Source organism: Nipponia nippon, unplaced genomic scaffold (genome assembly GCF_047370975.1).
Source record: "Nipponia nippon isolate SJK-2023a ecotype South Korea unplaced genomic scaffold, ASM4737097v1 scaffold_38, whole genome shotgun sequence".
Lineage (NCBI taxonomy): Eukaryota > Metazoa > Chordata > Aves > Pelecaniformes > Threskiornithidae > Nipponia > Nipponia nippon.
The window spans coordinates 1,307,942-1,317,567 of NW_028262356.1; the positions used below are offsets into that span (position 1 = coordinate 1,307,942).

At 61.4% G+C, this 9,626-nt stretch overlaps 1 protein-coding gene across 1 annotated transcript; it reads right to left on the minus strand.

The window, feature by feature from the left end:
* Positions 1 to 2,140: 2,140 nt before the first annotated feature.
* On the minus strand, positions 2,141 to 3,926 carry LOC104020870 (serine/threonine-protein kinase SBK1). Its single transcript, XM_087772935.1, has 3 exons — positions 3,755 to 3,926; positions 3,346 to 3,548; positions 2,141 to 2,827 (listed from the first exon to the last, which is right to left on the minus strand). Exons 1-3 carry the CDS (start codon positions 3,924 to 3,926, stop codon positions 2,141 to 2,143), a joined length of 1,062 nt encoding a protein of 353 aa, XP_087629061.1.
* Positions 3,927 to 9,626: the final 5,700 nt, after the last annotated feature.

Sequence of the window (9,626 nt, forward strand, 5' to 3'; positions counted from 1 at the left end):
TTTCTCTCCTACCTCCAGGACCTGGGATTCTTGAGGGCCGCCCTTAGCAGTAAAGACTGAAGCAAAGGCGGCATTCACTTACTTCCCCTTTTCTGTATCCTCCATCACCAGGGCACCCACCTCATTCAGGAGTAGGCCCACATTTTATCTAATCTTCTTTTTGCTACTGATGTATTTGAAGAAGCCCTTCTTGTTGTCCTTGACATCCTTTGCCAAATTTAATTCCAAGTGGACCTTAGCCTTCCTCACTGCATCCCTGCATACTCTGACAACATTCCTGTATTCCTCCCAAGTGGCCTGTCCCTTTTTCCACATTCCGTAAACATCCTTCTTCCATTTGGGTTTTGCCAGAAGCAAGGTGTCCTTCCCGCTTTACTTGATTTCACAGGGATGCATCAGTCCTGGCCTTGGGGGAAGTGATGCTTGACTATAAACCAGCTCTCTTGGACCCTGCTACCTTCTAGAGCCCTGACCCATGGGATTCCTCCAAGTAGGTCCTTGAAGAGGCCAAAGTTAGGTCTCTTGAAGTCCAGGGTTGTAATCCTACTTATTGACCTGCTTCTTCCATGCAGGATCCTGAACTCCACCATCTCAACTGAGCATCCCCAGGCTGCAACTCTGGGGGGGGCAGCTACAAAGGAAAAGTCTCCGTGTTGCCAAAGCCAGGCGTTCAGTGTGCCTCCCAGCTGCCCATGTGCCCTCTCCTCTCCGGAGACTTCCCACCACCACATAGGGGTAGGGGACTAGACTCCCTTTGCTCAGAACCTGCCTGCCCCAAGGACAAGAAAAAGCAGTATTTAGGGCTCAAGCAGTGGGTTCGTGGGAAAACACAGTTAAAAAAAGGGCAAAACAACAGAGAATTTTATTAAGCTTCAGCATCTCAGCTAATTTTCTCCCTCCCCTTCCACTTTGCACCAGGGTTGGTGGTGCAGGAGATGGAGCCTCTGCCAATGGCAGAGCACAGCATCCCCCAGCCTGTTGGGGGTCTCTGGGGAGGGGTGGGCACAGGCTCCCCAGGCAGAGCCTGGAGGGGTCCCAGGCGGAGGTCCCAGGAGCCCTGTGTCCCAAAACAGAGGTGCAGACTGCTCAAAGGGGTGCAGGAGAGCCCCAGGATGGTGCTCCCCAGCAGGCAGGCAGAGCTGCACCCGCGCATGGTGTGGCACCGATGGTAGGTGCCAAAGCTTACAGGACCCCGCTGCTTTCCTCCTGGCTGCCAGCAGCCCCAGTGGGAAAGCCAGCGGCGACCAGATGGCTGGTTGAGCCTGGGCAGGTGTTTGTCCAGCCTCCAAACCGTGAGCTCACCCCACAAACTCCCCTCCGGAGTCTGTCCAGTCCCTCCAATGCTGGAGATGGAGAATATTTGCAGCTGTTGAAGCTGATTTTCATGGGGTACCCCTCCTGCACACCCAAAGCCATCCCAATTTGCGCTCTTGCTGTGTCTCTGTACCCTTTTGCACTATCAGCCAACCCACATCCAGCCCTTAACAGTGCAAGTCACTCTGCCCATTGCATTGCCCAGACAGAGCCGGATCCCAGGTTTGTCGGGTTTTAATTCAAGTCCTAGAGATCCATCTGGCAACTCCTCCCAGCCCCATCACACCCCAGTTCAGCTGCATGCCTTGAGGGATTACTCGGGTTTCCCCAGCTCCTTAACCCCCAGGAGACTGTTTAGCATCTTCCCTAATTACAGCAGCCTGTGACAACCTCCTCATCCCTAAGGTGCAGGAAGGACGTCAAGGTCAGATGCATTTCTGGGTTCTTCTGTTGAGCAGTTTCACTGTCTGTCTCTGCCAAGGTCTTGCACCGGCCTTAACAGGTTGAATGTCTAATTAATTGCTCTCCTGCTGTTTCTCTCTGTCATCCCACAGGCTGCTTCTGCCCTGAGTTTCCCTTGTGCATCTCAGAGCTGTGCAATGGTTGCTCGGGTGGACTGTTGTCACCACCAGCAAGTGACATCAATTTGCAGGCATCCAGCTGCAGGGCTGGCTGGAGTCTCCAGGTGCCGTCTGAGGCATCGCTTCTCCTTCCTGTGCTTGCAGCCCATTTCTAGCCCTGCAAGCCTCAGGCATCGGATAGGGAGACCAGACCCCTGGGGAGCACCCGCTGCGATACCAGCCCCATGATGGAGGGCAGGTGCTGGCTACCAGCATGGGGCCAGGGCGTTAGTGGGGTGCATGGGAACTCCATCTCCCCCACCAGCAGTATCCTGTCCCCCAGTGCCCCCCAGGTTCTCCCCCAAGCCGCTGGTAAGGGGGGACTGGGAGCTGCTTGGTTTCGGCTCCCCAGCACTGGGGGCTATCACCCAGGGCAGGGAGAGGTATTTCTGCACCTCAATGGCCGGGCTCCGGCGGTTGGGGTCCAGCGTCATCAAGCGCCGGAGCATCTCCAGCGCCCCAGAGTCAAAGCCTTGCCAGGACACAGGCACCCCCCGCCCCGCCTTGCCATCCTGCCAGGCACTGAAGTCCTCGAACTGGGGGTCAGAGCTGGCAGCCACGGCCCAGGGGAAGCAGCCGGTGCAGAGGCAGAAGAGCAGGACAGCAAAGGCCCAGACATCCAGGCTGGAGTCCAGCTCCAGTGTGTCGGAGCCCTGGAGCAGGCAGAGCTCCGGTGGGGAGTAGGGCAAGGTGCCGGACATGGCACCCACTGCCGAGCCCTGTACGCGGGTAAGCCCGAAGTCTCCCAGCTTCACCCGCCGGCACTCATGGTCAAACAGCAGCACGTTGTCCAGCTTGACGTCCCGGTGTACCAGGGCCCGGCTGTGCATGAAGTCCAGCGCCTCGGCCAGCTGGGATGCACAGCGCTTCACCAGCTCCTCCGCCAGGCCCTCCTGCAGGCAGGGTAGCACTGTCGCCCACCACACATCCCCCTCCCTGAAGGGGCTGCTGCAGCACCTAGACAGACCCCTGTCCGGCACCACTGACCTGTGCTTTGCCCCCCAGCAGCCTGTAGCCACATGCCTGCACTGTAAAGTCTCCCCGTGCACAGCACAAGCATGCACCCCACTGCAAAGTGTCTCCTGCCATGCACGGTGTCACTGCACTCACTGCAAAAGGTCTTTCTCCGTGCACAGTGTGGGCATGCACCCCACTGCAAAGGGCCTGCCTGCATGGTGTGAGTGGGTGCTCACTGCAAAGGGTCTCCCCACACACAGCATCACTGCACCCACTGCACCCACTGCAAATGGTGACCCCCACAAGAAACATGACCATGCACCCCACTGCAAAGGGTCTTCCCGCACACAGCATCACTGCACCCACTGCAAAGCTGTCCTGGCACCTTCTCCTCCATCCTCCCACCCCCCCCGCCCCCCGCCCCCCTCCCGCTGAGCCCCAGGGCAGCACGCACCCCTGGGTTGAGGAGGTCACACAGGTCCCCGGCGGGAGCAAGCTCCTGCCCGAAGGCGAAGTGCGTGGCGCTCTCGAAGGCAATGGGCAGGGCACGCAGGCAGGTGGCATGGCTGGAGAGGCACAGGGCGATGCAATACTCCCGCAGGAACGCCCGCCGCTCTGTCTGCTCCTTCAGCATCAGCTTGAGGACTACCGGTGACCCTGGGAAACGGGGTGGGGAGCCAAAGGGGGGTCACCACCAGCTGGGACACCGAGGTGGGCAGAGACAGAGTCTGACATGGGGTGGTTTGGGCAGAGCTGGGGTTTGGCTCGGGTTTAGCTGGGAGCCCTACATCTGGGGAGCAGGTTCCCCTGGCCAGCAGCAGGGTCACCCTCCCCGTCCATCCCCCACCACCAGCGCCCCTCACCACCATCCCGGGGCTCCGTCAGCACCACACGGCCGTAGGTCCCGCTGCCCAGCTCCTCCAGCACGGCATAGTGCTCCTCCAGCTCCTGCTGTGGCACCTCCCGGCCCGTCTGCGCCATCAGCCGCTCCAGGAACTCCTCATTGTCCTCCCCGTCCTCGTCTGACTCCTCCATGGGCCCTGGGGAGAGCCAAGCCCCCCATGCTGCTGCAAAGCCCCACTGTGCCCAGCCCCTTGCATGGGGAGACAGTGGCAGCAACAGCCTTATGGTGCCAGGACAGCTCAGTGTAGCCCAGTCCAGTTTAGCCCAGCTCAGCCTAGTGGAGCCCAGACCAACCTGGTCTGAAGCATCCCAGTCTGGCCCAGTTCAATTCAGTCCAGTCCAATGCACCCGAGCCCAATCCAGTCCATTCCTGCCTAGTCTACTGAAGCTCGGACAAAGCTGGTCCAATCTTCTCCAGCCCAGTCCAGTCCAGCCCAATCCAGCACAGTCAAGCCCAGTGCAGCCCCGCTCAGCCCAGCTCAGCCCAGTACAGCCCAGTCCCACCCCAGGGGCTCTCCCCATGGTGTCCCTGGCCAGGATCAAGCCCTGCCCCTCTCCCTCAGGCACTGTGCAGATATGGGGGTCCCAGCTGGTGGGAAGGTGCAGTCCCATGCCAAGAGGTGATGGGAACTCCAAAACACCCTTGTCCAGTGGGGCTGAGAACCCCTGCTGGGAGCAGGAGGGGGCTGGGACACTCACTCCATTGAGCCCCCATGTCCCCATGTAGGAGGGAGGGTCAGCCCCACATCATACCCCAGAGGAGAGACAGTGAGCCCTATAACCCCCCAGAGAAGGGACAGGAGGTTCCACATCACACCCCACATCACCCCATGGCAGCAGTCAGGGGTCCTTCTCTCCACCCTACATCCCTCCCATTGCAAGGGGTCAGGACTGGCTCTCTCCCACTCCACATCCCTCCCATTGCAAGGGGTCAGGGCTGGCTCTGTCCCTCCCCACATCCCCCTATTGCAGGGAGTCAGGGATGACTCTCTGCTTCTCCATCCCCAGCCCTGAAGCAGGACCCTGGACCCTTCTCCCATCCCGCCACCTGCAGCCACCTGCTCCGGCACAGTCACAGCAAGGTCACCACCGCCACTGATATGTCCAGGTGTGCAGGGCTAGGACAACCACCCTCTTCCCCCTTCCCCCACACACACACCCATTGCCATGGGGCTGAGCCAAGAGGGCCATGCAAGCAAGCCAGAAGCAGAAGGCAGGGTTGAGTGTCCCTCAGGGTTGCATGGGGACAGCCGAGCAGCCCAGGAGCAGTGCATGCCTCACCTGTGTCCCCTGCCGTGTGTCCCAGCAGGGTCGGGTGCTCCTGGGGCACGGCTGGGTGCCCCCGGCCCCACGGCCGCCCCCAGCACCGGGAGCTGTGACTCAGACTTTCCTGCCCGCTCCCATGCCGCCGGCCCGCGCTAATCTCTGCCACTCGCGCGCAGGGAACATGTGTCAGCCCCAACGCGTGCCGAGGGCCAAAGATAGGCAGGAGGCAGGACAGGCAGGGCATTGCATGGGGGGACAGACAGACAGGAAGATGCTGGGCATGGGGGGCAGACAGACAGGGTAGAGCTGGGAATGGGGGGACACACAAGTTGGAGCTGAGTATGGGGGGACAGACAGATGGAGTGGAGCTTGGTATGAGGGGACAGACAGGTCATTGCATCGGATGACAGACAGACAGGATGGAGCTGGTGATGGGGGCTGAGCCGTGCTGAGCCTGGTGGGCTTGGTGCACTCAATGAAGGGTGGGGAAGCAGGGTGCAGGCCTCTTGGCTGTCCCTCAGGGTGCTGCTCTGCACTGTCTGTCCCTGTGCTGTTTGTCCAGCCAGAGAGGGGGTCTGTCCCTAGCACCATGCTCTGTCCATCCATCCCTGCAAGCTATCCTCCACACTGTCAATCCATCCATCCATCCATCCATCCATCCATCCATCCATCCATCCATCCATCCATCTATCCCACACAGCGCTTGGTCCATCTGTCCCCACATGCCTTGCTTCTTTATCTTCGCTGACCCTGCCTGTGCTGTCTGTCCATCCCCCCATGCCGTGCAGCATTCTGTCTATCCTTGTCCATAGTACTCTGTGACAGCTGCCCCATGCCACCTGTTTGTTCCCGCCCATGCAACGCTCCATCCTGTCCGTCTGTCCTTCCTCGCAGTGCTGCCTCTCCATCAGAACAATCTGCTCTGCTTCACCAAGCTATGCTCCTCGACGTCTGTTTGTCCCCGTGTGCAATGCCCTGTCTGTCCCCCCACACCCAACCCCATCCTGTCTGTCTGTCCCCCTGTGCAATGCCATCACAATGTCATCCCACAATACAACCCTAACCATGCCATGACACAGCCCAGCCATGTCATGACACAGCCTGGTCATGTCACAACACAGCCCAAACATGCCACGACACAGCCCAGCAATGGCATGACACAGCTTAGTCATGCCATGGCACAGCTCAGTCATGGCATGACACAGCCCAAACATGCCATGACACAGCCCAGCAATGCCACAACACAGCTCAGTCATGACATGACACAGCTCAATCATGGCACGACAGAGCCCAGCCATGCCATGACACAGCTTGGTCATGGCACAACACAGCTTGGTCATGCCATGATATAGCCCAGCAATGCCACAACACAGCTCGGTCATGCCATGACACAGCTCAATCATGGCATGACAGAGCCCAGCCATGCCATGACACAGCCCAGCAATACCATGACACAGCTTGGTCACGGCACAACACAGCTTGGTCATGCCATGATATAGCCCAGCAATGCCACAACACAGCCCAGCCATGCCATGACACAGCTCAATCATGGCATGACAGAGCCCAGCAATGCCATGACACAGCTCAGCAATGCCATGACACAGCTCAATCGTGGCATGACAGAGCCCAGCAGTGCCATGACACAGCCCAGCAATGCCGTGACACAGCTTGGTCATGCCATGGCACAGTTTGGTCATGGCAAGGCACAGCCAGGTCATGTCATGACACAGCCCAGCAATGCCACAACACAGCTCAGTCATGCCACGACACAACCTGGTCATGCCACGACACAGCCCAGTCATGCCAGAACACAGCCCAGCCATGCCATGACAGAGCCCAGCAATGCCACAACGCAGCCCAGCCATACCACAACCACACGCCACCTGCCCCCCCATTGCCACAGCCCCCCTGCCCCCACAACCATGTCCCAGCACAGCCCCACCCGCAGCCTGGCCATGACGCCTCGTCCTGGTGCGGTGGCATCCCAGGACGACACAGCAAGTCACGGGCATCCCTCCACCTGCCTCAGTTTTCCCTCTCCAGTGCCACCTCCCTGAGGGGACGGGGGGACCTGTTTTGTCATGTCCCTCCCAGCCACACAGTACCTCACACCTCTAGTTTCACCCACCTATGTGCCAGCCGGCTCCCACAGGGAAGTGGGGCAGGAACCGGGAGCAAGCAGTGGGTGTCAGACCCCCAGATGTGGGGCACGATGGTTTGGGGAGAGCGGGGGGACACCAGTCCCAGTTGCTGGCCCGCCGTGATCCCCAGGACTGAGGCATCATCCCATGGGGCTGGCACCAACCCTGGAAGACGCTGTCCCTGCGCCGAGTCCCCTCCGCCACCGTCCCCAGCGTCCTCAGTCCCAGCCACGCCACCCCCGTCCCGTGTCCCCGCTGTCCCCCCCCCCAGCTCTGACTCACATCTGGGCCCCCTCGGCAGGGCGCGTTCCTGGGGTGTCTATTTTAGGATGGGGCTGGCAGAGCCCAGCTGGTGGCACACGCACCCGGTGTCCTGCCAAGGAAGTACCGGCCGAGCCGAAATGCGGCGGTCAGCTGGGGGGGGTGTGTGTGTGTGTGTCCATAGAGCCAGGGGTGCTGGGGGGTCTCCCCAGGTTGGAGTGGGTGAGCACAGCACATGAAGGTTGGGGAACCCTGCTCATCCCTCTGCCTGCACCCCAGGGCTGTGTTTGCCCTGTGCCCTGAAACTGTGCCTGCTCCCCTCTGCCTGCACCCCAGGGCTGCGCCTGCCCCAGCATCGTCCCTCTCCCCCAGTTCCTAGGCCAGATCCCTCTCTCTCTCTCCCAGTTTTCAGGGCCATACCCTTCCCTCTCCCCACTTCCCACAACAATCTCCCTCCCTCTCCCCAGCTCCCAGGGCCACCTCCCTCCCTCTCCCCACTTCCCATGATCACGTCCCTCCCTCTCCCCAGTTTCCACAGCCATACCTCTCCCTCTCCACATTTCCTGTAATAATACCCATTCCTATCCCCTGTTTCCATGACCGTCTCCCTCCCCCTCCCCAGTTCCCATGACCATCATGCCTCCATCTCCCCAGCTCCTACAACCATACGTCTCCCCCACCCCATTTCCCACGACCATCTCTCCCCATTTCCCACAATAAGCCCCATCCCTCCCCCCGTTCCCACGGCCACCTCCCTCCCTCTCCCCTGTTCCCACGACCATCTCCCTCCCTCCCCCCATTTCCCACAGCCACCTCCCTCTCCCCAGCTCCCAGGGCTGTATCCCTCCCTCTCCCTCCCCACCTGCTCTTCCCCCCATCCCATCTGCTCGCAGGGCCCTGACCCTGGAAGGTAATTAATACTTGACAGCACATTAGCGGGACCTGCTTGGCGGGCAGCCAAGGGGGGAAAGGCCGTGCCCACCCATTACCCCCACGGGGACCGGGGGCTGTTCCCAGGGGGGTGTCCTCCCCCAGCCCCCACCATGGGGCAGCAATCGGGGGGCTGTGTCCCCCCTGCCCCACTGGGGACCATTCCCCAGGGTTCGGCCATCCAGCCCCGCCAGCACGTCTCCGGCCTCAGTGGCATGCGGAGGATGTGGGTGCCTGTCCCTGTCCCTGTCTGTCCCCCCCTCCCCGGGGGGGGCCTTTGCTGGCCGGCATCCCAGGAGCGTGGGAGGGAGCGTGGTGGCAGGGCCATGGGGGCGGAGGGACAAACAGCTGCGGGGGCACCGAAATAGCCAGTGGGAAGCCAGGCCAGGTGGCACCAGCTTGTCCCTGTCCCCTTCCCCAGGGCTGGGAGGAGCACAGCCTGGTGCTGAGCCCCACAAGCCACTGCCCCGTCCTCACTGCCCCTGACCGCGTCCCCCGTCCCCCTTCTGTCATTGCAGGGGGGGATGTGCCCCCTTGGTGTCTCATTGCCCCACGCCCTGCCCCTCTGCAGCCCATGGCCCCACTGCACCCACACCCTCTGCACCCATAGGTCCCATTACCCCACGCCCTGCCCCTCTGCAAGCCCTGGCCTCTGTTGCCCCATGCACTGACCCTCTGCCCCCCAATCCCATTGCCCCACTCTCTGCCCTCCTAAGTCCCACTGCCCCACGCCCAGCCCTTCTGCCCCCCAAACCCCATTGCCCCCCTTCCTGCCTCGCTGCCCCACCTGCCCCGGCCCCCCACCTGCCTCCCAGCAGGGCCCAGCCTGGCCCCTGCCCCACACCATGGGGCAGAGCTGCAGGCAGGTCCCCTCCCCCGGGCTGGCACGGTGCTGGGAGCAGGACAGGTGGCTGCGGGATTAGAGCTAACGAGCTGTTTCATAACGGGGTCGAGAGGCCACGGGGGGAGCGTGGGCAGGGGGCCAGGCTCGGCTCAGCTCCACACCTGCGCACAGGCACCCCATGGTGCCCCATGGGGCTGGGCGCCCACATCCCCAGGCACGGGCGACCCGTGCTGCCCTGTGGAGCTGCGTGCCCACATCCCTGGGCACAGGCACCCCATAGTGCCCTGTGGGGCTGGGTGCCCACATCCCCACGCCCAGGCATGGTGCAGACAGATGCTCAGTTCTCCACATTTAATGACTGGGCTGGGGAACAAGGGGCAGGATGTCCTG

Coding starts and splice junctions, on each gene's coding strand:
- LOC104020870 (XM_087772935.1), bottom strand. CDS start 3,926: ATGGAGGAGTCAGACGAGGACGGGGAGGACAATGAGGAGTTCCTGGAG. Junction 3,549..3,754: donor GACGGAGCCCCGGGATGGTG/GTGAGGGGCGCT, acceptor CCCGTTTCCCAG/GGTCACCGGTAGTCCTCAAG. Junction 2,828..3,345: donor GTGACCTCCTCAACCCAGGG/GTGCGTGCTGCC, acceptor CCCTGCCTGCAG/GAGGGCCTGGCGGAGGAGCT.